The sequence below is a fragment of the Macrobrachium nipponense genome, chromosome 1, assembly GCF_015104395.2.
Source record: "Macrobrachium nipponense isolate FS-2020 chromosome 1, ASM1510439v2, whole genome shotgun sequence".
Classification (NCBI taxonomy): Eukaryota; Metazoa; Arthropoda; class Malacostraca; order Decapoda; family Palaemonidae; genus Macrobrachium; species Macrobrachium nipponense.
In genome coordinates this window covers 109,131,625-109,158,845 of record NC_087200.1, presented here as the reverse complement: position 1 = coordinate 109,158,845, position 27,221 = coordinate 109,131,625, and the positions used below count along the sequence as shown (strand labels likewise).

At 43.0% G+C, this 27,221-nt stretch overlaps 1 protein-coding gene across 1 annotated transcript in view; it reads right to left on the bottom strand.

The window, feature by feature from the left end:
* The window catches only part of LOC135219549 (protein LZIC-like), a gene marked incomplete in the record, with an annotated part of 200,618 nt that overhangs the window by 97,537 nt on the left and 75,860 nt on the right, over window positions 1-27,221 (bottom strand). Inside the window, 1 exon segment of the mRNA XM_064256403.1 lies at window positions 11,662-11,817. Coding sequence (XP_064112473.1) covers window positions 11,662-11,817 — 156 coding nt within the window.

Genomic DNA, 27,221 nt, shown 5'->3' with positions numbered 1-27,221 from the left:
TTGAACTCTCTAATGAGCCCAATTACCTCTGTAAAGGAAGATAGAAACTCTTGTCTCTCCTCCTTTGTGCTCTGTATTAGGTGTTGAAGTATTATTGTCCATATCCTCCCCTTCATCACCAGAAAGAGGAACCTGTGCACTTGTTGACCCCATAGATATTCTTTCCTTCTTTTCTCAGTCTCATCCCCATCCGTCCTTGAAAGTACAGTAAATTTAAAATCACCCCTTACATCATTGTATATTTCAAAGGGACAAAGCCAGAGAAGAAAATGCAAGACTTCTTCCTTTAACTGAAACTTAACTCTCAGTTAATATCACACTGTTCTAGTTAGTGTAATAGTATTACACATAAAAATGGAAATGTAACCCATTCCATTATAAAAACATCGCTATGCTCTGTATAATAGGTCAATGAGGATAAAACTCCCAAAATTACCTAGTCCTTTCAGGATGTGTGCAGATGCCAATTCACCATATTCAGAAAAAACAAACATGAATCAGTTTCGTGGGTCGGCATGCCAGCCCAAACTCCCATGAGGGAAGTAGATCAAACCGGGGTGTCAGTAATCCTCCTCATAACCCTAAAAGTCAAGGATGTATGTTCATTTGTATAACGCTGTTTCCTTCCTAAGATCAAATTGTGAAATCTATTGCATTCTACGGCTCTCTCTCTCCTTCACTCAAGTCTCTTCAGAAAGCTCCTATCTCAAGATGTACTTTGACTTGTAAATAGTTAAAAAGAATATATGTTAGTTTTACATCAATGTGTTTCACGCTAACCCATCAACATGAACTGAAGTGAGAAATCTTCTTAAGTCCCACGCTAGCTGGCCAATGCAGAGAGAGAGAGAGAGAGAGAGAGAGAGAGAGAGAGAGAGAGAGAGAGAGAGAGAGAGAGAGAGAGAGAGAGAGAGAGAGAGAGAGAGAGAGAGAGGTGCATTTTGTGACCGACCACTTCCTATATTCTTAAAAGTTAGCCCAGGTCACTACATAAGTACAACATTGTAAAATAAGAAATTGCACACTACAAACCCAAAACTGTACAAAAATTTGCTTTACAGAATACTGCACTTCAAGATAAGTCCTCTGTGAGTCTTCTCAAACAGCCAAGATAACATGTCAAGTAACAACTGTGACCACATCAGTAGGGGGCATCATTTCATCCTCTAGAGAAAGATTTTTCAGAGATGGGAACTCAAGACTTCTCTCCTCAACTGACATTTCTGTTCTCAAATAATATCACATTGCTCTGAGCATCATAGTAAAGGGTTAAAAACTGCACACTTCATGTACCTTATACTATTGCAACTTTCTCTGATTCTTTGGCGATTGCATTATTTGATCTGTGGTTTTTTTGTAAGTAGTAATCTTTTTCACAGAGTGGCATTGGATCCAAAACTGAACTTTTTACATACCAAAACTAAAACCATATGTGTTCCATACATGATTCTCTCTACCAAATTTTGTAGTAAACTGCCGAATTATTTTTAGTTTGCAGGAATTGACAAAAAAATGTTTAAAATTCTGAACTATTGCATTATTGTATTGACTTTACATTATGACTAATCATAAGTAAATTTTCTACCATTTCCAGAAGTACAGCTTTGCTCAAATCTGAAAAAATGTGGTTCTTTTTGTATCATCCAGAATCTCAGACTCAATGTATAACATTGCCAAATAGTGGTCCTTATGGTTATATAAATACGATCCCTTTTATGCATTGGTATAATTCGTTATCTGTGTGATTTGAACATTTTTTGTTTTTGTTTTTTTACACTGCTTACCTCAAACCACGGTGTGACAAGGTTAGCAGTGCCACTAATGACAGAACACTTAACATGTTCTTGGGATGGCCAACGTATCTACCTCTGCAGCATTTTAAGTAGACCTAATAAGCCCAACAGTCATAACATTTTCAAAAAGGAATATGAATTACGACAAGCTTTCTTGAATGTTGGGTTCAAGCTGTCTGTATGTTGCAAAATGATTGATAGGCATAAAAAAATAATCTAATCATTCTGTGATGTAATCTCTGTTATTTAAAATTTATTTGTAGTGATTACCTTTTTCTTTGAGGAATAAAAGATGATTTTGATTATTTGGAGAAGATGGCTATTAGTAGAAATATCTGTTGTATTATGTCAAGGCCTATGGAACACTTGCTTTTTAACTTGCTTAAAATGTCATTTTCAAGTCCTTCTGCTTGCCTTTGGCATACAATCTATTCATTCACAAGGTAACTAGAAGTGCAAGAATGTGTAGATAACTTCATATGCTTTTTGGCCAGAAACTGTTAATATAGAAATGTGAATGGTAAGTGTAATGTATTTATAGTAAGCAAAGAAATCTAACACACCTAGGCCTAGAAACAAAGTCTTGGCTTTAACAAAAGAATAGTAATTGCATAGGCAAATATTTGCTAGTAAGCCATAATTTTTGAAGTGGTGAAGAAATATTTCATCTTTATGGAAATCCAAATATTCCTCTAACAAATATATAATAAATGGTTTCAAGATCCCAATATTCCTCTAACAAATATAAAATACAGTGGTACCTCGACATACGAAAGGCTCAACTTACGAAAAACTCGAGATACGAAAGCAAATATGAAAAATTTTACAGCTCTACATACGAAAAGTTTTCAAGATACGAAAGGTTGTTGCTGTAAAGTCCCGAGATTCGCCCGGACCACCGAGAACAATTTTAAAACTCCCGCACCGCCAGCTGAGTAAACTTGCCACCATCCTCCCGCTCTCCCATTGGTTCCTGATGCTAGTCACCCCTTAAGATCCTGCTCTCCTATTGGTCAGCATCTACCCCTTGTGCTTTAAGTATTCTATTGGTAAAAGAATGCTGTAAATTGAAAAACTTATTCATGCAACACACTTAATAAAAAAAAAATAACATTAGGTAAAGATAGAATAAAGAATAGAAATGAATGGTTATTATACTGTTTGGTAGTTTCAGTAGTTGAAGAGAGATAATGAAAATTTATGGCTTACTGTGTAAAGTGATTGCTTGGTGATCGTTCGATACTCGTAAGTGCTGGATGTAAACAGAAGTTTGGAAGCTTTTTTTTGTTTGTTTATTATAGTTAATGGTTACTTAATAATTATTTGAAATGAGTACATGCAATACATTTAATAAAAAAATGATATTGTTATGATACAATAAAGTTTGTTCATACTTACCTGGCAGATATATATTATAGCTGTATTCTCCGAAGTCCGACAGAATTTCAAAACTTACGACACACGCAGTGGTCTGCCAGGTGGTTAGTACCCATTCCCGCCGCTGGGAGGCGGGTATCAATAACCATTCCCATTTTCTATTCAGATTTTCTAGTGCCACTGTCCCCTGAGGGGAGGTGGGTGGGTACTTGATTATATATATTTGCCAGGTAAGTATGAACAAACTTTATTGTATCATAACAATATAATTTTGTTCATGAAACTTACCTGTCAGATATATATATAGCTGAATCCCACCTTTGGAGGTGGGAAGGGACAGAATAGAATGATTTAGGAAACACATTGCATGCAGATGATTGACATCTTGATTCCATACCTGTTGGCATAGCTGACTTCGTGATTACTGTCATCCAAGTCGGCTTTTGCTTTACTAGAGTCACCAGCAAGGTAGTGACCTGTATAGCTGGTGAGTTCTAGATGATCTGTCAACGGGAGCGTGACCACAATGTGACTAGACCATATTGACCATACCATGCTCTTTAGAAATGCCTCCGAGGCCGCGCCCTCACCTCGTGAGCATTTACTTTAAAAGTTTCAAATCCTTGTCCAAACATGATGAATAAGCCTCTTTGAAAAAGCTCTTTAAAAAGAACGCCAGGGCGTTCTTTAAAATGGGCAAGTCTGGCCTTTTTACGGAACACCGCAGATTGTCCGAAGGACCTCCACTTTCCTTAGTTTTATCTAGATAAAACTTGAGAGCCCTGACAGGGCACAGGACTCTCTCTGGATCTTGCCCAATAATTTGTGCCATCCCCTTGATCTCCAAGCTTCTGGGCCAAGGGTTAAACAGGTTTCCATTCTTAGTCAAGAATGAAGGGCTTAGAGAACACACTGCATTATGTCCTCTAAAGCCAATATGTCCGCTGATGGCTTAAACCTCACTAACCCTCTTTCCCGTAGCTATAGCGGTTAGAAATAATAATAAGCCTTTCTGGTCACGTGCTTTAAGTTCGCAGAGAGGAGAGGTTCGAAAGGCTTCGACATCAGGAACTTCCAGACTACGTCTAAGTCCCATGTCGGAAGCTTCGAACTATACAGTTTCGAGATTTCAACAGACCTCAAAGATCGTTACGGGCTTTGCCGTTCGACAGAACCAAATCTCTGAGTCTAAAGGTCGTCGACAACATACTTCTGTATCCTTTAATAGACGGGACTGCAAGCTTATCCACAGTCCTCAGATGGAAAGGGAAGACGGCAATCTAATTCACAGAGGCCGAGGTGGAGGAAAAGGCATTCTTCCTGCACCATCTGCAAAAACGGCCCACTCCGGTTGGTACACTGCAAGATAGGAAGCTCTTCTTTGCCTTGGCAATAGCACTTGCCACTAGTCTTGAAAAGCCTCTCGCTCCGATCAACTTCTCTATAGTCTGAACGGAGTCAGACTCGGAGCGGAGAGGTTTTGTGGTACCTCTCGAAGTGGGGCTATTAGAGTAGAGCGACTCTCTCGGGAAGGGTCCTTGGAAAGTGTGCTAGGAAGGACGTGACCTCTGTGAATCCAGTCTCTCGAAGGCCAACATGGAGTGATCAGCGTCATGCTCGCTCCCTCTGACGCCAGAAATGATCTTATTACTTCTTCTAAGAGTTTGAATAGGGGAAAGAGACTAAACATCCATCCCTGTTCAATCCCAAAGGATGGCGTATATTGCTACCGCTCCTGGATCGAGAATAAGGGAGCAGTCTAGAGGAAGCCTCTTCGTCTTCAACATTGCGAAGAGATATGTCACAGGATGCCATTAAAGTCTCCACAAACCACGATATACTTCTAAGCGAAGATTCTACTCAGACGTCAGTATTCGCTGCAGTCGATCAAGACGATACGCATGGACGTTCTGCCAACGTGCAACAAACCTCTTGAGGATCGCTACGTTCCGTGCTTGTTCTCACAACAGGCTCTCTCTCGTTAACTCGAACAGGGACCGAGAGAGTGTTTCTCGATACTTCTTGAGATATGCGAGAGCTGTGGAATTGTCCGAGTTGATCGACCACTGGGTAAACAACTCGTTTTTAGAAGAACTGGAGAGCCAACCGAATTGCTTCCAATTCTATGAAATTATGAGCCAGGACATCTGTACCCCTCTCCACATGCCTGGCACAGTTATTCTTGACTTTGAGAGATGTTCAGAATCATTTCTAGATCTTCGATGCTATTCCAGTTTTCCGGCAGGAAAAACTGGAGAGGTCTGAATTGCAGTCTATTCAGGGAAACAAACTTCTCCAGCGAGGAAATGGTCCCCAGCAGACTCATTTATTCCCTCACCGAGCATGTTTCCTTCCCAAATAAGGCTGCGCTTTGCTTAAGCAGGTGTGCATTATTATAGTAGTGCTATGCCGCGGTAGACTCTTGCAGAATTCTGTTACCTTGCGGTAAAAAGAACCGAAAAGGTCTAATATATATCTCTGTTGAAAAATTCTCGCGAAGCGAAGATGTTCATTCATGCATGCTAGAATTCCCCTCAACCCGAGGCTAAAATCCGTGATTGTAGGGCAGAGATACGGTTAGTCAGTCAATCCCGCAGGAGACAGAGAGACGTAACCGACCGCGCATGGCAGACAACCAGCTAGAACTGAGCTGGCTCTAGTGACAGCAGTGTACGTTCGCCGTCTCGCACTACTCTGCCTGAGTTGCCAGCTACTCCATTCTACGAATGAATAAGTTTGTTATCATCATCGAGCAGAAAGAAAACTCTCAAGCTGGTATATTTAAGTGAAACGGAATTTGCTAAATATAGAAGGCTGAATTGGTATTGTCGTAACAATACCTTAAATATCTAAAAGGGAAACCGGCAACTCCTGGAAGGTTGCAGGGAGTACCGATTAAATGCAATAAGAATAATCGTCCTCTCGGTTGTCCTCCGTAGGGGTAACTACGGTATGCGTATATAACTTGAACCATACAATCGCTTGATAGTAATAATAATGTTTGTTCATACTTACCTGGCAGATATATATATATCTGACAGGTAAGTTTCATGAACAAAACATAGAGTATTGTAGACACTTGGACAGCTACCTCCCTACTACATCCTTTCCTCGCCGAGGGAGGGAGAGAATGGAAATCGACTGTCTTCGTTCTCTTAGCCAAGAGAACGAATTAGTATTAATCGAAGGAGATCCTCAAATGAGAACTGAGAACCGACGAGGACAACTCAAGCTTCTTATGATATCTGACATAAGACTTCATGGACATAGTCTACAAGTCTCTTTGCCCGACGAGCCTTCGCGAGGTAGTGACTAATGAATGAGGGTTCTTCTGAATCGTGTCAATGAGAGCTTATCCGCTTACGCGATAGAATGTTATTGGGATCTTTGTCAATGGGAACTAACCCATTTACGTGACAAAAAGTTTATACATTTTGTCAATGGGGTCTTACCCACTTACCTGACAAAACGTTTAGTATCTTGTCAATGGGGGGAACCCACGTATATGACAGAAAGTAATCTAGGAATTTGAGCATATAATCTTCCCGATTCCCGTAGAAATCGAGGAAGGGGCAGGATTCCTGCTCAGAGACTGGGTTTATGGTGGGTAGGACCCGAAGGTTTCCCTTAGGCAGCGCCTTCCTGAACGCAGAAGAGGCGTTTTATGACACCGAAAACTGCTTCAATTAGATGTTCAAAATTACTAAAGTCTCCTTCTAGATGCCATCTCATCAGAACCAACCTGACTACCTTATCCATGCAGGTTGGATAGTTATTCTGGAGAAGAGAGTCAGGTCCCCGAGACTGCAGGTCCAGGGCTCCGAAACACCAATCTAGGAGTTAAAAATATCCATCGTCCTAAACAGCCCTTTCAGACAGTGGTGCAGATCTGAAAGTGTTTAGGAAACCAACAGCGAGAGAGGAGAGCAAGGGACCGAGGGCCGAAACTTGTCAGCAAACAAGTCTTATAGAAAGCAGGTTGACACCTTGATAGATGAAGATGATGACGAAGTAGTCTCTTCTTCATTTGTAGGTTGCGAGTCGCTCCAGGACTCTGTCTCCTTTACGGGAACAGGAGAAGGGTACTTAGCAGACCGCGAAGCAATCAAACTATGAGGCTCCTCTTGTAAAAGGGGATTTTCTACTTGAAGTAGGGTCCAAAGACAAAAGTCGGAAATGTTTAATAGCCAACTCCGAAACTTTGCGAAGTTCCGGTAAAGGAACGTCCTGCGGAGCGTTCTGAAGAATGTTCACAAAAGCGTGCAGAAAAGCGTCATGCTGGGCGTCCTGATGGGCGTCCACAAATGTGACGAGCGTCCAGAAAGCGTCATGCCGGGCGTCTTGACGAGCGTCCAGAAAAGCGTCATGCTGAGCGTCCTACCGAGCGTCCAGAAAAGCGTCATGCTGAGCGTCCTACCGAGCATCCAGAAAAGCGTCACGCTGGGCGTCCTGCTGAGCGTCCAGACAAGCGTCCAGCAAAGTGTCACACCTGGTGTCTTGACGAGCGTCCAGAGAAGCGTCACGCTGAGCGTCCAGACGAACATCCAGCCAAGCGTCACGCTTGGCGTCCTGATGAGCTTGCAGAGAAGCGTCACGCTGAGCATCCAAAAGCGTCACGCCTGGCGTCCACCCGAGCGTCAAGAAAAACGTCATGCTTGGCGTCCAGCTTAACTGCCGAACCAGTGTCATATCTAGCAGCCAACGGAGCGTCCCTAAGGGGCTATGCAAAGCAGCTTGCCAGGCATCAAGCTTAGCAGCTTGAACAACATCCTGTTTCGCAGTAAAGCGAACGTCACGTAACGTATACGGAGCGCCATGAGGAGAGGAGGGGGGAGCGTCTTGGGGAGCAGGAAAACAATCCTTGCTACAAGAGTAATGACGTTCCTTCCTCTCGACAGAGCGTCGAGTGTCTTGAAAGGCGTCCTCGTGAGGGTCTTGCCGAGCGTCTTGATGCATAGAACGCCGTCTTGAAGAGAGTCCCGAAGAGGAGAGCGACTAGAGTCAAGAGAAGCATCATGACGAACTTCCTGACGTGATGCGGAGAACATATGTAGAATCGTCAACAGGAGCAACCTGAGAGGCGTTCTGGCGAGCCGCGCCGTTCATGAAGCGCGCGAGCGTTATAAGACGACTTACGGCGATTGTCGTCAAGACGAGCCTTATGGACATTCTTCATCTCTTGACAAAGACGACAGCCGCCTGTGCGACATCTTGCGTCTTTGTCACGCTTATCGATATTAAGTCCTGCCGAAGGGACGCCAGATCAGTGGGGAGTCCCCGTAACCCTCCTTTGGCTTTCGACATGCCCTCTCCCTGGTCCTGGGAGTCCGACAGAGGTCCAGGCCTAGAGGCTTTATAGGGCCGATCTGACACTCCCTCCTGACGAGAGAGAGGACGTGAAGCGTCCTCTTCTCTAAAGCTTCTTTTTAGAGGGCGCGAGTCCTTCCGAGAGCTCCAACCCCTGCGCAGGGAGGACGCCTCGGAGAATGAGAAGCAATCCTTCATGATTCGTGCACGTGCACAATCTTTGGCAGCCTGGGAAGCGTCAACAGGTCCTGCCGAAGGGACGCCAGATCGGTGGGGGTTCCCCGTAACCCTCCTTCGGCTTTCGACATGCCCTCTCCCTGGTCCTGGGAGTCCGACAGAGGTCCAGGCCTAGAGGCATTATAGGGCCGATCTAACGGCCCCTCCACAACACTAGGGGCACTACACTTCACAACACTGATTGGAGAGCGAGCACTTTAGATTCCAAGATACGGATGGAATCCACAATAACAGAAAGGGCCTTACCTCTCGCAGACATAACCTAATGACCCGTAGGCCATACTACAGGGTTAGGCAAAACAAAGTCTACAGGAAGGTTAGCAGGTTCACTACCTGACTTCTGTTTACTGATGCAGTCTTTGAGGAAGACCCCCTGATTCAATCACGCTCTAATTTGCGTACATACGAATCATACGTCTTCCCTTCGGAATTAGTCAAACTCTCACACTCCTTACATCGATCTTTCAACAAAGAAATATGTCCCGTACACCTCGTGCATACCCAGTGCGGATCTACCGAAGCTTTCGGTAGCCTCACCTTACCTTGCAGACAACACACTCTGAAACTAGCCTAACTAGATTCAGATATCTTATGCAAAGATGAATCAAAACCAAATTCAAATCAATTTATGATAGCGCATGCCTAGCCACAAATCCACGTTAATAAATCAACAATTAGGATACTTAGCGGCAATGAAGTTTCAAAATTCTAAGACGGTAGGTACTGAAAACAGGTGTTTACAGTACCGGCGACAGAGAAAATCTGAATAGAAAATGGGAATGGTTCCTGATACCTACCTCCCAGTGGCAGGAATGGGTACTAACCACCTAGCCGACCACTGTGTGTGTCGTAAGTTTTGAAATTCCGTCGGACTTCGGAGAATACAGCTATACGTATATATATCTGACAGGTAAGTTTCATGAACAAAAATGTGAATTAGATGAATTAGATATCATAAAATCTAAAATAAATCAGACTGCCAACAAATACGTATTTTTTAGAATTCTTCTTCTGTTTTAATATTACGTTACGTATATGTTTCATTATAGCTGTCAGTAACTCGGTATCTCCATTATGTAAAGATAGAATAAAGAATAGAAATGAATGGTTATTATACTGTTTGGTAGTTTCATTAGTTGAAGAGAGATACTAATGAAAATTTATGGCTTACTGTGTCCTAGGAAAAGTGATTGCTTGCCGTTCGTTCGGTACTTGCAAGACGGTAAGAGCTGAACGTAAACAATCGATTGGAAGGTTTTTTGTTTGTTTGTTTGTGTATTATAGTTAATGATTAATTAATAATTATTTGAAATGAGTACATACTGATTATTTATACATTTTATTGGCATATTCTAAGCTTTTAGCTTCTTAGGTTTAGATGTCCGAATCATAGACTAGGCTACAGTAGCAACCGCTAACATAGGCTAGGCTTATTGCTAAGGGACATATGCTAAAGTCCTAATATATGCAGTAAAAATGGGGTTGAACATTACATGCAGTTGAATACTACTCAAGTATGTACAGTATTTTGCCTTTTTGGAGTCATATTTCTTCTGTCGGATCGGTGTCGTAACCCTAGAACATGTGTTTTAGGCCTGGAAATTTAATTTACTGGGGTGTTTTTGGAGGGCTTGGAACGGATTAGCCATTTTACATGTAAAATATGGTCCAAGATACGAAAATCTCATGATACGAAGGGCGCCTCAGAACGGATTAATTTCGTATCTCGAGGTACTACTGTAAATGGTTTCAAGATAACTTCATTATCACTACTCATTGTATACCTATGTTACATTAGATGGTTATGTGCTCCACCACTTTAATGGTCGCATCACACATGCTCTGCTCACCCGTTGATATTTACTTATTCACAATTTTTCTGTGTTGAGTAAAAACAAACAAATAGGACTTTTTAAAATTCTATGGTTGCATTGGAAGCCATATTAATCTATTAAAAAATTATTTTCCTTTTTTTATTTTTTATTTGAAATGAGGTTTGACAATTTTTTTTTTTTTAAATGCACCAGCAATGAGTGAATGAAAGTTTTGAAAATGTTTTGTACCTGTATTTCTGAAGTTTGGCTTTATGCATTTTCCTAGTTTTGAAATATTTGACAGATTTCACTGAAACATTATGGCCTCATTGTCTGCAATAATCATATTTTTACATTGAGATATGAAATTTTTTTTAATAAATTTTATTTTTCATAGCTAACAAACCTTCGGTCTTAACAATAGGATAATCTAGCACAAGCTGGAAACTAGTTAAAACAATCCAAGATTGTAAAGCAAGGAATGTGTGGCATCTGGCAACTCATACGTACTATACAAGGTGGAAGCTGGTCACCGACCAGGCTTGGTACCTCGTGATGCATGTCTTTCTTTGACCCCCTTGAAGGGTAGTCGCTTTTGCACTCTCCACCTCAAGCTGGTTCCTTTGTCAGCCTGTGTTTTCTTTATGCTTTCAGTGTGTGCGTGTGTTTGTGTGTGTTAGGTTGCTGGTTAGGGAATTTTGAACAAAATCCTATGCAGACATGTAGCATGAGTTCTAAGCATAGCTGTAAAAAAATACTGAAAAATCAAGTGCTTTTATCTGTACTTTACCACCCACTAACCAATCTCATTACTTCACTCCACTCCATACTATATATGCTATATGGCTTCATGTTCTCCAACTCTGCATGCTGCCTATCCACTATTTGCTTACATTTAGGATAAGGGCCTGAAAAATTAGTGAATTATGGTGAACAGTCCAATCAATTTTTATTAAAAAATATGAGCAGAGGAGATACAGCCATCATACTTACCTGCTGTGCCACGACCTTAACATACGTTTCTATGCTATATGAAAACAAAGCTGTACAAGAATACTATATTTTATGACTACGTAGTCCTTGAGTGTCAAAATTTTTTATCTACCAGTCTATCTAAATAATAAAAAACTTACCTTTTGCTGAGTATATGATTCATTGGACTCTTTCCCAATTTTGTAGTCACGTTCAATTTGACCAAGCTTCTCCCTCAGCTGATCAGGCTGTTTCTTGGCAAACATCTGTATAACTTCAGGAGTTTTAAATGCTTCTGAAATGGCTGCTCTAATAGCCTGTGGAACACATCAAGAGAAATTACATGCAGCACTTTTGGTTTAGAGAGAGAGAGAGAGAGAGAGAGAGAGAGAGAGAGAGAGAGAGAGAGAGAGAGAGAGAGAGAGAGAGAGAAATGTTATTATTATTGTTTAATCTCATTAAACTTAATATTATTTGAAAACCAGTACTGTATAATATTATTCTACCATAAAATGTAGTAATGCCCTTAGAGATATATGGTATGCATAAACTTCCAGCCCAAACAGAGGACAAAGGTTACCACTGTGACATACGTATCTTGTGTGGCAAAAGAGAGAGTGAGTCTGAGAGAGTGAGTTATCCTTCTTTAAAAGAGTGGAATGGATAGATTATCGTATTTCTTTAAAATTTCACATATAAATTTTGAAATTAGTTATACAGTAGTGCCTCAAGTTACGAAATTAATCTGTTCTGAAGCGGCCTTCATAACCTGATTTTTTCGTATCTAGAACACCGTTTTACATGTAAATTGCCTAATTCGTTCCAAGCCCTACAAAAACATCAAAGTAAATTTCATAATTAAGCTAAATTGACCAATAAACAATGAAATACAACAATTTGGACCATTCAATACCTAACCTAACCGTTACTGTACCTGTAAATAAAGTGTATTAGTGTACAGGGTACAAGAAATACTGTACGTACATATGTAGTAAAATGTGGAACCTTACCTTTTGAGTGAGGCGATCTCCAAAAGTGGCGACAGAGGAGGACAAATGGCAGAAAACATGAACACTTAACTTTACGAAACATGTTAAAAAATGGCAGAAAACATTACCACTAAACTTTATGAAACACATTAACTAATGGCACAAAACATTAACACTTAACTTTGCCAAAAACTTAAAATTAAATTTCTTTTTTTTTGCCTTTTTCTTATTTAAAAAAAATTTTTTTTTTTTTTTTTTTTTACTTTATCTTTTTTAGAAAATTTCAATTTCTTCACCACTTCCAATTTTCTGTTTTTTCGTATCACTTGGACCTTCCTGTTTGCTTACTACTGAAGGCCTCTTTAAAAAATAACTATCCAAGGAAGATTGCTTCTGCCTGCTTTTCAAAATGTTCCTGAAACGACTCAGGCAAATGTCATCGAACTGCGCAAGCATACGACCTGTGTAAACCTTTTCGGGGTGTCACTTTTCTACAAATCTTTGCACTTTATGAAAAGCAGCTAGAACATCTTAATTTCTGTCGTTGTCATAGGGTCCTCCTCCTCCTCCTCACTGCTGCTAGAGAACTCTTCTCTAACGACGTTATGTTGCATGGCTTCCAACTCCTTCAGGTCATCCATTGTAAGATCCTCTTGGTGCACCTAGAGAAGGTCATTGATGTCCTCATCGACGACCAGCCCCATGGACTTGCCGAGTGCAACGATCTCGTCAAGATCTGGATGAGTGGCATGCATATCACGATATCGAAATGCTCCTTCCAAAATTCCTGCTGGGTGAGGTTTGTGGCATCGGTGATGTCGAAACATCTCTTGAAAAGATGTTTTATATACAGCTTCTTGAAGTTCGATATCACTTGCTGGTCCATGGGCTGGAGGAAAGGGGTGGTGTTAGGCGGAAGATAAAGAACCTTGATGTAAGAATACTCTGCTAGGATATCTTCCTCGAGGCCAGGAGGGTGCGCAGGGGCATTGTCCAACAACAGCAGACATTTCAGAGGGAGGTGCTTCTCTTCCAAGAATTTCTTCACTGTCAGGCCAAAACACAGATTTACCCTACGGTGAACAAAAGTCTCATTACCCAGGCTTTCGCATTAGCCCTCCACATCACCGGAAGCTTCTCCTTTAGCACTCTGTGGGGCTGGAAGGCTCAAGGAGTCTCGGAATGATAAATAAGTAGGGGCTTCACCTTACAATCCCCACTGGTGTTAGAACAAAGTGCAAGCGTAAGACTGTCTTTCATAGGCTTATGCCTGGGTAGCTTCTTCTCTTCCTCCGTGATGTACGTCCAATGAGGCATTTTTTCCACAAAAAAAGCATCTCGTCACAGTTGAAGACTTGCTGAGAACTGTAGCCTTCCTTGATTGTCATCTCATCGAATGACTTAACAAAGGCTTGGGCCGCTTTCGTGTCCGAGCTGGCAGCCTCCCCGTGCCGCACCACCGAATGGATGCCAGTCCGGTTATGAAATTTATAAAACCAACCCCGAGAAGCCTTTAAGTTTGGGGTTGCCTTCGATGTCCCTTCTCCTGCGTCGTCTTCGACCTGAGCACTCAGATAACTGAAAATGGCGCTGGCCTCCTGGCAGATTGCCGTCTTGGTTATCGTATTACCGGCGATTTCTTTGTCCTTAATCCATATGAGAGGCAGTCTCTCCATCTAATCATGCACGTGGCTCCTCTTGTTGGAAAAAATAGTCATGCCCTTGGAAGGTGTAGCTGCTTTGATGGCTTCCTTCTGCTTAAGGATGGTGCCTATAGTTGACGGATTTCAGCCATATTCCTTAATGATCACTCTCAACTGCATGCCAGCTTCATACTTCTTAAGTATCTCCATCTTCGTCTCCAAAGAAAGCATCTTCTTCTTTCTGTGAACTTCAGCAACATTCTTTGGACTCATCGCTAATAAGGTAAGTAATTAAGTTCACACACAACATGATAAAGAAACTTATGGTACAATGAAAGCGAAATCACTAACGCAAATTCAAGTTAAAAAACGAAATTTATGTGAATGAACGAATTCTAGATGTGTACGATAACGCTGCCGAAATGAAATGGTCAAGGAACGCCTTTACGTAGATGCATGATGGGACAGATGCTGACCAATAGGAGAGCAGGATCTTACGGTGGTGACTAGCATCAGGAACCAATGGGAGAGCGGGAGGATGGTGGCGAGTCTACCGAGTTGGTGGTGCGCGAGTTTTAAAATTGTTCTCAGCGCCCTGGGCGAATCTCGGACTTTACAGTACATACACCCTTTTGCAACCTGAATTATTTTCGTACACAGAAGCAAAAAAATCTTCGTCTTTGCCTTCGTATCCTGGATTTTTCATACGCAGGGACTTTTGTATGTAGGGGTATGACTGTATTGTAGTTGACTTATGGTTAATCTAACTTGGGAATGCAGGCTACATGTGTTGAAGTACAATAAAGAAAATTATACAGTGTAATCTTATAAAATGATGAAGTTACAATATATGGGTAATAAAATGATAAAAAGCAGTGGCAGAACATAGTCAATTAGTAGGCTAAGTCGGAAACTAGGCTATTTGTATGTGGAATTACCTTGCAAGACTATGTTTACCTACAGGCTTAATATTTTAGGGTTGTATTCTATATTCTGGGATTTTCTGTGGTCCTGCAATGGCCTGGTCCCAAGGTTTCTGGATTTATGAGGTTGAACTGTACTGTAGATTTAGCTAATTCAAGGGGTGGAAGAGGTTCCACCATTGGCTCAAGTCTGGAAGCACTATGGGACACAGGGTTCTGGACTACTGGTGCTTTAAAAGAGTTATTAAGTTTACTAATGCAGACTTTAATAAACATTTGAAGAGCAGATGATCATATCTGTTCCTCTTCCTTATTAGAGTCTGAACTCAGGATTCTGAGGATTCTAATAAGGAATAATCAGAGAGAGGGTGGCATCAACATAAACTCCAACTCCCTGGAATAAATGAAGATTCCATAGAACTCCACACTAGTGCACTCCCATGTCTATGACATGGCGGCTGACAGCAACGCTGATATCGTCTGAGGCAGTGACAATCAAAAAACCTGGAGGAGAAGGAACCAAACAGTACGGTGTTTCAGAAACCGTAGATCAAAGACACAAGATCAACTTTGCTGAGTAAGGAAGGCATCATGCATTGCTGCTGCAGAGGAGACCCTGGGCACCTCAAAGAAGCGTGACAAGACCTAGCATGTTTACGAGAAGATTAGAAAGGAACCATCAGTATCTGAGGAGAGTGGAATCATGAATGTGGCTCCTAAACACTTCTAGTTTGATGTACAAAAGAAGGGCTGGAGGTCAGCAGCATAATGCCATAAAAGAACAAGAGCTCAAGTGTCACACCTTAGTGTGGTGCAGCACTAAAGTGACCACAATCTAGAACAAGCAGACCAATTATCTTTGAATGCTTGATCTCTACTGAGCAAATAAACCTCCTGCAAGTCAGACAAATAACATAAAAACAAATTAGCAAAGCAAGAATGTTTGGAAGACCAAGCAAGAGAACTAGAGAGCTTGGTGCCAAGAGAGTACCCTTGAGAAGTCATCAATGCACCCTTCCACAAAGCTGTTGACCTACACTCACTGAAAGAAACCAGAGAACTAGAATAGGATTCTACATAGGGATCACTAGAAGTCCACAGCATACTGGAAGGCCTAGGAGTCACAGATTTAGATACAGAATGAGCAGGCAAATTTACACTCTAAATCACTTACACCTTGCCTAGCGAAACTAAAACTGATCTTGTGGTACAAATCATTTGGTTATCGTGGGCAAATCTATGGGGGACTTACGTCAGGTCAGTCAGGAGACAATGAGCAAACACCAATTACTATCCTAAAATTACCCTGCTTTCTTGTACCTCTACCAAAAGGTGTGCCTAAGGTATGGCTAATGTCTAGAGGGAGAAGAATTACTAAGTACACCAGAAGAGCAGGAAGAGATATTCTCTGACAGACTGTGAAAACTAGAAAAGTTCTTATTGCTTCAATCATTACTTCCTATTCTAGCTTTAGATAAATCTCTTTGCTATCTTTTCTAATACTTGTCCGCTTCTTACCTCTTTTTATACCGTATTTGATGGCATATAAGACGCACCCTCATTTCAGCAGGTCAGATTCAGGAAAAAGTTTTTAGTGTATTTAAGCATATATATTGTTGAAAACAGTCTAGCTGTACATTACACAAGCAGAAACATAGCTGTATAAAAGCAATTTGGCAGTACAGGCAAGCAATAAGCATACACAAGACATCTCAATAGCAGGAAATAATAATACAGTGGGCCCCCCGTATTCGCGTTCTCCGGATTCGCGGACTCACACATTCGCGGATTTCTCTCGGGAACGTTTCCCCGCATTATTCGCGGAAAATTCGCGCATTCGCTGTATTTTTCTATGAGAAATATCCACAAATTCCTGGGTTTTTTGATCAATTTCATCGTAAAATGCACTTTTTGTGATAAAACTATTAAAAAAACCATAGTATGACATTTTTTAGTGGGTTTTCTTGAGGGTTTTAACTACAAAATAGGCTGTTTTTATCGTTGTATAAGGGTTCAAACATTCGCCGTTTCTATAAACTATTCACGGGGGGGTTCTGGTTACGCATCCCCCGGCGAATACGGGGGGACCACTGTAATAATAATTAATAATAATAATAATAATAATAATAATAATTAATGATTAATTATAATAATGATGATGATGATGATGAAGATGATGATGATAGTAGTAGTATTAGTAATAATGATAATAATAATAAAAGTACTTTGGCAGTACAAACAAGCAATAACCATACACAAGACATCTCAATAGCAGGAATGTCTAACCTATATGCACTCCAACTACACGGATCGTTGCCAGATACTACCATACTTTGAAATCAATTGTTGTACAGTAAGGCTTCAAAATGTTGTACAATCATTAGAAAATCAACAATTAATTGAAAATGTCATACATATGGACTAAAATGTCGTACAAATTTGCTAATTAAATCAAAATGTCGTAGGTCGTACAGCACCGGGTCATACATCTGGCAGCACTGGCAACAATCATACCGTAGTTTTATTCCTCGCCACCAGATGGCATTACCGGTAAGTCAATGGATTTCAGACTAGATTGCTTTCATTTTTACTAATTCACTTATAAAGCACCGGTAATAAAGGGATTTTGACGTAGAAAAAATCTATTTCTGGGGGAGGACCTGTGTCGCCCGGTGAAAAATCCCTGTAGCTCATTTTTCCAAGTATAAATAGATCCTAATTATACCAGAGAAAAAGCTAGCATGGTATGCTGAAGTTACTACTCTCAGAGTGAGCACCCCCAGGGGCGTCGGTATAAGTATTGGGGTGAAGTGGAAGCCACTACTCACAGGTCCCCTGCCAATTAGAAGATTCCTCTTCAAAATCCCTCCACGGTGGGAGCCATTACAAGCGTCACCCACCTTACCTTCCTCTTGCTACTACTACTAATAGCCACGCGCGTCCTTCATTCCTGGAATAGACCACCAAGCTTGGACTGGCTAGGGTGGGGAAAGCAAAGAAGAAGAAGGAGAAGGGCTGGGTTCACTGGGCGACACAGGTCCTCCCCCAGAAATAGATTTTTCCTTCGTCAAAATCCCTTTTCTGGGTTCGACCTGTGTCTGCCGGTGAAAAAGTATCAGAGAATTCCCATCCAAGCTAAACAGATACCAAACAAGTGTATAAAAGGGGGTTAATGAAACCTAAGCTTCATTTGAAAAATAAATTTAATGCTCTATAACAAGGCAAAAATTTTCTTATATACTACTTATACTGGAACTTAAACTATGACTTAGAACTAGTAAAAAACGATAAAACATAATATGACAATGTACATTTATGGTATCTGAGTAATCTTAACGGGTATGTACATACAGTTTCATAAAACCAATGTGGTCTCAAAACCAAGGTTTCAATACTATATACATTACATGTTCCGGTGGCGGGATGGTTAAGGTGGGGAATACAAGCAAGTCAGGTAGGGAGGAGAGAGTATTAGGGAAAGAATTAACAGAGAAGGCTAAAGAATTAGTAAACTCAACCATTCAGGGGAGACTATGCTCCCTGCAGCCACTGTTGAGAATTTAAGGGCCTCTAGATTTTTGAGGTAGTGGCATTAAAAACTGCTGGAGATTTCCAACCTGTATATCTCTTCAGGTCCTCAAAGTTCATATTTTGAAAGTAGTTAATGGAGGTAGCCACTGCTCGGATGTCATGGACGTGTGGGACTGAATCCGGATTGGCCTGTTTAATAAAGTAGAGTATTTACTGTCTAATACCTTTTAGAGAAATTGTCCCACCTTTTTCTCTAATAAACAGAGGGCCTGAAGATTTTTGGGAAGTCCTAGCTAGAAAGGATTTAAGGTTACTGACAGGACACAATGATGTGTCCTGTGTGAGAGGAAGAATTTTCCAAGGAGTCCACCTGTTTTGTGGGTCCTCGTTCTTAGCCAGAAACTGCCGATCAGGGGATAGCAGAACTTCACCTGACAGGAGGAATTCAATATGGTCGGGAGTTTTAGAGAGAGCCGAGAGTTCAGATATTCTGGCACCTGAGGCTAGTTTAAGAACATCATTTAAAAACCAAGAGACCGTCCGAGGGCGGTCTGTTGGTCTCAGACGGGCACATGCTCTTGGAATCGAAGAGAAGTATGCGTCTGACAGGTTCATATTAAAACCTATCTGGAAAATCTTCCTTAAGGCTGATTTGATTGTAGTAATGGTACTGGTGGCTAGACCTTTCTCAAATAGAGATCTAAAGAATGAGATTGCCAGATTTGTGGTCATCTCATGAGCATCTGAATCCTTTAGAAATTTGGCCAATTTCTTTACTGCTGAATCATATTGCTTGATTGTTGAATCCCTTTTATCTGATTCTATGAATAGGATGTTTAAAGGATCAATACTAGTGTCCCTTTGAGCCGCAAACTTCATGAAATCCATAAAGTTAGGGCACTCAGAACTCTTGAGGAAGCTGACACAGTCTGAGTTTATACTACCTGAGTCAGTTACGGACGGGGGATCTGTTTGGGTCGGAGCTTCAGTTCTAGAAGATGCGGAAACCAGTTGCTCTTTGGCCAGTTGGGTGCCACTAATGCTACTTGTCCTGTGAAAGATCTCAGCTAGTGCAGGACCTTCATCAGAAGATTCACCGGTGGAAATAGATAAATCTTCCGCCAATTGTTCCAATCTATGGACATCGCATCCGTGGCATAAGCTAGAGGGTCTAGATTGGGGGCCACGTAGCATGGTAGCTTGTGGTTGGCTTCCATGGCAAAAAGGTCTACCGGATGGTCCGGGATTTGATTGCAAATCCAACGGAATGACTTCTTGTCCAGGGACCACTCCAATTCCAGCGGAGTTGTCCTGGAAAGTTCGTCCGCGATAACATTTCTTACTCCTGCCAGGTGAATTGCTGACAGATGCCAATGATTCTTCTCCGCCAATGAGAATATTGCAATTAATACATGATTCAGTTTGCTTGACCTTGAGCCTCCTCTGTTTATACAGTGGACTATACTACTAGACTGTCCGAGACTAGTCTTATATGAACGTTTCTGGCCGGAGCCAGTCGTTTTAGGGTCAAGAAAACTGCCATTGCTTCTAGAATGTTGATATGAAACTGGCAGAATGTCTCCGATCATGTTCCTTGTAAATTCTTGTGTTGTGAATACCCTCCCCATCCACTCAGAGATGCGTCGGTGTGGATGGTTAAAGACGGCAGAGGGAATTGTAGGGGTACTGACTTGGCTAGGTTCTGGCGTTCCGTTCATGGACGGAGCCTTTTTGTCAAAATAGGTGGAATTGCCGAGACCTTGTCTCTGAGTTTGATGTTGGCTCTCGTTCTCCAGACTCGATTGATATCCTTCAATCTGGCTTTCAACAGGACGTCCGTCACTGACACAAACTGCAGCGACCCTAGAATCCTTTCTTGGGCACGCCGAGAAGCTTTCTTGTTTTTGAGGAACTATTTTGTAGCCTTTGCTATCTCTTTGACCTTCTTGGGTGGGAGGGATAGCTCGTGTTTGTTTAGGTCCCATTGAATTCCCAGCCATTGGAAGCGAGAGGCTGGGACGAGCCGGGGTTTCTCTGTTTATCTGGAATCCCAGAAATTCCAAGAATTCCATCACCTTGGCTGTTGATTTGCGGCATTCGTGGACGTTGGCTGCCCAAATGAGGCAGTCGTCTAGGTAGGTTACTAACAATACCCCTCTCGTTCTTAGTTCTTGAACTATCGTCTCTCCCAGTCTGGTGAATATCCTGGGCGCAATGTTGAGCACGAACGGCATGACTCTGAATGAGTAAGCCTGTTTTCCTAGCTTGAAACCTAGGTACGGAGAGAAGTTCCTTGCTATTGGAACATGATAGTAAGCGTCTGTAAGATCTATAGAGGTGGTGACGGCCCAACGGGGAAGTAAGGTCCGTACCTGCGAGATGGTCAGCATGCGGAACTTGTCGCAGTGAATGTATGAGTTGAGACGGGACAAGTCCAGAATCACTCTTCTTTTTTCTGAGTCCTTCTTTGGGACACTGAACAGACGGCCTTGAAATTTTAGGCGTCCCACTTTCTTTATGGCCTTTTTCTGGAGGAGATCCTTGGTATAGTTTATAAGGTCTGCCGTTGGCATCTGATAAAAACTGATTGGTGGAGGGGGCCCTTTCTCCCATTTCCACCCTAGACCTTTCGAGACTATACTGTGGGCCCATGGACTGAAGGTCCAGCGGTCCCGGAAGAGATACAATCTCCCTCCTACCTGTGGATTCTCACTGGTTAGTTGCAGGTCTGGTACCTCTACCTCCGCGGAAACCCCTACCTCTTGATCCGGTTCGTAGCCGGGAGCCACCTCTGGCCCTGCTACTTCCAGCATGCCTACTGTAGCAGCGAAAGAGATCTTGCGCTTCATAGGTGGGGTTGAAGGCTGGGGAGGTCATTATGGCTGAGGAGGTAGATGGTTGTGGGGCCAGAGGAGTTTGTACTAGTACAAACTGTTGTTGTGGAAGCGCCTTGGATGTTGACGGCTTGCCAACCTGAGTACTGGCACTGCTTGCATTATTGTCTGTGGGCGAGAGGCCTTGTAAGGGTTGTATCTCCTTGCCTTCTTCTTGGTTCTGACTTGGTGTCCGGGCCCCTCAAACTTCCATTTGAAGGGGAGACCCCAACGAACCCGAAGACTCTGGTTGGCTCTGGATGCCTCCTGGAAGATGTTGTTAACTTCCTCTTTGGGGAAAAGGTTTTCTCCCCACACTGATGACTTTATGAGCCTATTAGGCTCATGTCTTATGGAGGCACCCGCCAGGACGTGCTTCCTACAAGCTCGTCTCGCCACTGCAAAGTCATACAGGTCTACTTGGAAAGTCTGCAACAGCGCTTTCATCAGGACCCTGAATACTTGCTCCTCGACATATGTAGATGCTACCAACTCCGCCACCATGACGGAGTTGATATATCCTGCCAGTCTGGTTCTTGCCTCAAATTCCGTTTTAACCAAGTGGTCTGGAATCCTAGGCAGCTTCTCCGAGAATAGGTCGGAAGCGCAGTCCGGGTCGAGTTTACCTGTAGTAAACGTAGCCGGTGCGTCCTTCCAAAAGTCCAATCTGGTAGGGAAAAGAAGGGAGGTAGCCTCCATCTCTCTCAGCACTGGTATAGGCTTGTCCTCCGCCGCTCCTTGCAGCGTCAACTCCGCCACCTTAGATGTACACGGTGACGGAATTCCATCTGGGGTCACAAACATTGTAAAATTCCCTTTTGCGGCGTTAACTTTGTGTTAACGCAACCCCACTTGGAGTGGGTGCAGACCCAAGTAGCTTGAGCTTGTTCCCTCGGGAAGATCACTGTCTCCTTCGGGACCTTATCCACTCTGACTAGCGCATGTTTTGCTAGTCTAACGAATCCAGGGAATGGAAATTGGAGACCTGGCGGAAAGAGCTCAAAATCTTCAATCGGCCAGGTTCCGCACCCTTCAATAGTTAGTTTCCCATCCGAGAGCGGGGCATGGATTCTCCTTATCGAAAGGTGGAAGCTTAGACGCGTCCGGCATCATCATATATAGCGCCGGGGTCCCGGAGTGAAGTCCGGTCAGCATTTCCTCCAAAGGCCTGATCCTCTCAGTCAGAAAAGTAAATGCCTGGCCGGAGGCATCTGAGCCTGGGGCGAGTCGTATCGACTCAAGCCTCTGATCAATTACTCCACTAACCTTTGTCAGTAGAAGGTTAGTGAAGGCTTCTGGGTCAAATCCAGACTCCGCCGCCTAAGGATTGGTATTCATTCTCAACCCCATAGTAGGGGGAGGATCCCTGGCAGCAGGTGACTGAGTGGTGGAAGTCGACGGCTGTGGGGCCGAAGACAACTCCGTTGCCGCTGGCGGAGCTGGTTTAGATCCCTTTCGCAGGGTCTTTGGTTTCAGTGATTTAACTTTAGGCGCAACTGAAAGCGCTCCTGCAGGAGGGGGGGTGGGCCTAGAGAAGCCCAGGAAAGAAGAGGAAGAAGAAGGAGTAGGACTAAGGAGACTCGCTTCACTTATCTCCCCACCTACCTGTTCCTCCGTGACCATGGGCTCCAAATTGATCGCCGCCACCTCCTCCATCACCAAGTTCTCCTGGTCGTCAGCGAGTGGCATCGTGGCTACCCGGATGGCTTCAATGACGGGCTCGGCAATGTGCGCCGGAACCGCTGTCGTGGCTGTGGCTCCCTGGAACAGAAGGGAGCATAGTCCGGCGTCCAGAACGTATGGTTGGCCTTTCGGCGCGTTCTTGCCGAACCCCGCAACAGTGTCAGGGAGGAACCCTAATTAATATTGTATCTGGTGATAGAGTCTGTATAGCAACCTTTCAAGTTAGTATAGCAGAAATTCTTTGTCAATGATGCAGCAAAGATACTTACCTGCTCATCAGTCAGGAGTGACACCATCTCGTAGCACACTGTGCATGCGTCTGGGTGCCAGACAATATAATTCTCCAACTGTACGGCGCAGTTGGCATGTGAACAGCAAACAACGTGGCCGTACGGCTTGCCCAGAGAGGCGGGGCACCCTTCCGCCTGGCAACGAATTATCTGTAATTTGTAATTTATTTATGAGTACCGAACTTCGGCACCGAAGATAACTCTGAAGAGAGCATGCACCTTAAACTAGATATGGGTCAAGACTTATTCACTAAAAATTTCCAATTAATTAAATGAATAAAGAATTACTTTGGGTGTATTTGCCTGCTCCCGATTCCGTCCTCAAAGGGTAGATACAGGTCCGGTATGTGGGATATGAAGTCCACCGAACCGGGGAGAAGGAAAAAACCCCCTTTCTACTACAGTCGGCTGAGTCAGAAGGCTACGTATTATCGTAGCCGAAGACCTGATCAACTTGTCATCCCCACCGAAGCAGGGAATAACATATGGACGAAATTAGAGCTTCGGCAACACCGTGTAATACTCCGTCAACGGGTGTGAGGGTGAGTCACACTCCGTCTGTACCTCAAGGGTCCAGAGCTGCTTATAGAGCAGTCCCCAAAGCTCCTTCTACTCAATGTATTATCTCTTAATGTTCCCTATAATGCCGGAGGAATGGGCTGAAGCGGCGGAACAGGGAGGATAGTTCCCTTATCTGAACCTGCATGCTTCAGCTTTAGGGGAGCGTAACTCCCAGCCCGAATCCGTACCAGGGAGGGGGGGGGAACAAGGTGAAACTAGACACCGAGCGACGGAGCTGTATAATGTACAATCCGGAGCTAAGTCCGCCGGCTGGTGCGGCACTAGTCCGCTATAAGTCGGCGGAGCCGTTTACTCGGAGACATAAGGGATTACCTATAATACTGATAACCCCTCCCCACACCCAACCCCCTCCTCTCCACTTATGTGAACTTGAGCGGTCTTTCATCCATAAGACTACTAGTACCGTGAGTTATAGACCTTTACCGAGGTTATGTAGCCTACTACTTCATAGGTAGTGGGCCGACTGGGCCTATGGCCCGTCGCGGTTGGTCGGTGGTCACTCTCGGTCAGGAGGATATGGCCTACTACCGGGTTAGACCAAGACGTACCAGACCGGTATCTACATCTAAGTAACACAATAAATATAAATACTAATAAATCGAATTTATCGATCTAAACCGGTAGGGAGGATAGATCCAACAAAATGATAAGAGAGAGACTATTTTTGCTATCCTCCCTGCTAGCACCGTAGCGCGGACAGGGATGGGGGGGTGTATAAAAGGTACCAGGGAAGGGGCACCTAGCCTACCTTCCTAGGCCTAGCCTAGGCTAGGTCGGTCAAGCTAGGGTGCAACTCAACCAACCTCTTAGTAAATGAAAATCATCAACGTGCATAAATCAAGACTTATCTAAGATCGTGTTAACACTAAAACATGCATATTCTCCTTACGAGAGAGAGGGGGATAGGGTTCCCTCCTCCCCCGCAACAATTACGATAGGCTACCAGTAGCCTAATAATTACACGTCCATCATGGTAAAATTATGTAGGGACAGGCGTAAACCCGCACCTGAGCCACTGGGGGAGGGTTATATTAAAAGTACAAGTTAAATAACTATTCTTTAGCCCCAGCAAAAGTCACGAGCGAGTTAGGCCTAGTCCCGATCTTACTTGGTTAAAAGTAAGTAAATAATATATAACTGTCACTGGGAAATGATTGTAAATCAAATTCTATATACGTATATATAATATAAAAACTTTGTGGAAATTAGTGTGTGACAAATCCACCCACATTGTGATGGTGCTCCCAAAATGGCGGGTCAGCTGACGGCGCCCACAATACGTTTTCTGGGGGCCGAAGGAAGGAGACCATGGAAAACACCTCAACCGTATAAGTTACAAAAACGTAAATTGGAGTACTCAACTTAGGTGTAGAAGTAAGTTCTCCAGCCGACATTGCGAAGAAAGAGTAAATCCTGGGAGCTATGACAAACGCGTGGATCGCACACAATCGCTAATACAGGAATGAAGGATGCGCATGGGTATTAGTAGTAGTAGCGAGAGGAAGGTAAGGTGGGTGACGCTTGTAACGGCTCCCACTGTAGAGGGATTTTGAAGAGGAATCTTCTAATTGGCAGGGGACCTGTGAGTAGTGGCTTCCACTTCGCCCCAATACTTATACCGACGCCCCTGGGGGTGCTCGCGCTGAGGGTAGTAACTTCAGCATACCATGCTAGCTTTTTCTATGGGATATTTAGAATCTATTTATACTTGGAAAAATGAGCTACAGGGATTTTTCACCGGTAGACACAGGTCGAACCCAGAAATACAATAATACCAGCAATAAAATAAGGATGCATGGAGTTTAGGGTAGGTAAAAGTACTGAGCGTAAGCTGGGTTAGTGAGTGTTGGAGAGATTAGCCTAGGCGTATGGGATGTCTCAGATGTCACCTATGATGTATAACTGCAATGGTTACTGAAAGAGCAATTCTACCTCCTACAATTTATGCACAGGTCATGACAATCACAGGCCACAGAGTTTATGACTGGTGTTACAACCTCTTACCTTACACATTACCCATCCTACAAAATAGATAAAATAAAATTATCATCAAACCAAATAAAAAAGAAATCCAGATTCGCAACAGAATATATCAACTGCACTCCAGGAAAGGAGGAATCTTGGCCATCTAGGCTCTAGGGATCCTTTAGTAACTGTGGGACCTTTCCTTCCAAAACCACTACAGGTCCAGTTAGAGATGTAATCTATCTTCAACAGTACATAAGATTCATCCAAAAGACAATGAGCATAAAGAAAATGTGAGTAAAAATAAAAAATTCTGGAAGCAAAATGACAAATTTTCTAATACATTTTGTATTTTTCATAGCTGCAAACTGAGGTCTTAACAATAGGGTCATTTCTGGGCTTAGCCTGTGTCGCCGCGTGAAATGGTTCCTTTGATACTATTTCTAAGGTATAAATATTGCTATTCATCCCAGTGAAAAAAGAACAATATAATGCCAAGATAAATGGCTCGCTCACCTTAATAAAGGTGTCAGTATAGTTAATAGAGTGAGTGGAATCCACTACCAGAGGTCCCTTGCCATTTAGCCTCTTCCCTCGACAAAACCCCCAATTACGGAGGAGCCGCACTACAGCTCTTGCTACCCTCTACTACTACCGTGAGCGCCTCCAACGCCTGTGACGTCATTCCTTTGATAGCCGCCATCGTCACCACACACGTTGTTCTTTCTCTGTGTTGTGCGATCGCTTTGCAAGGTTTTTTCAAGTTTTCCAAGATGTCTTCAGCTACTGCTTCTAAGTTAAGTACTGCTTTAAGGTTCCAGATCACATTTTATGCTGATCTTCCCTGTTTTATGCGGGAGCGTCATCGTCCCCGAGCCGGGGTATTCTTTTGGTCTCCCATACCATTAGATTACCTTTTAGCAGTATTTTATGATATCGTTAACTATTGATATTGTTTTCATGCAGTTAGCTACACTATTTAGTTCGGGCCTTCACGGGGACCCCGCTCCGATCGCACGTTTCGGACCTTAGCCTAGCCTAGCCATCCGTTTCGTTAGGAGTTATTTACGTTAGAACTATGTTCTATCTCTTAAGTCCTTGCCCCTAGTCCTCTGTTCTCGTTTTACCATAATGTACAACATATCGACTAGTCGCTCGGGTTAGGCTAACATACCCCAATCTACGGATTGGCGATTAGCCTACATCCATGGACCTCCTTTCTCTTATCCTTATTTTATTTCC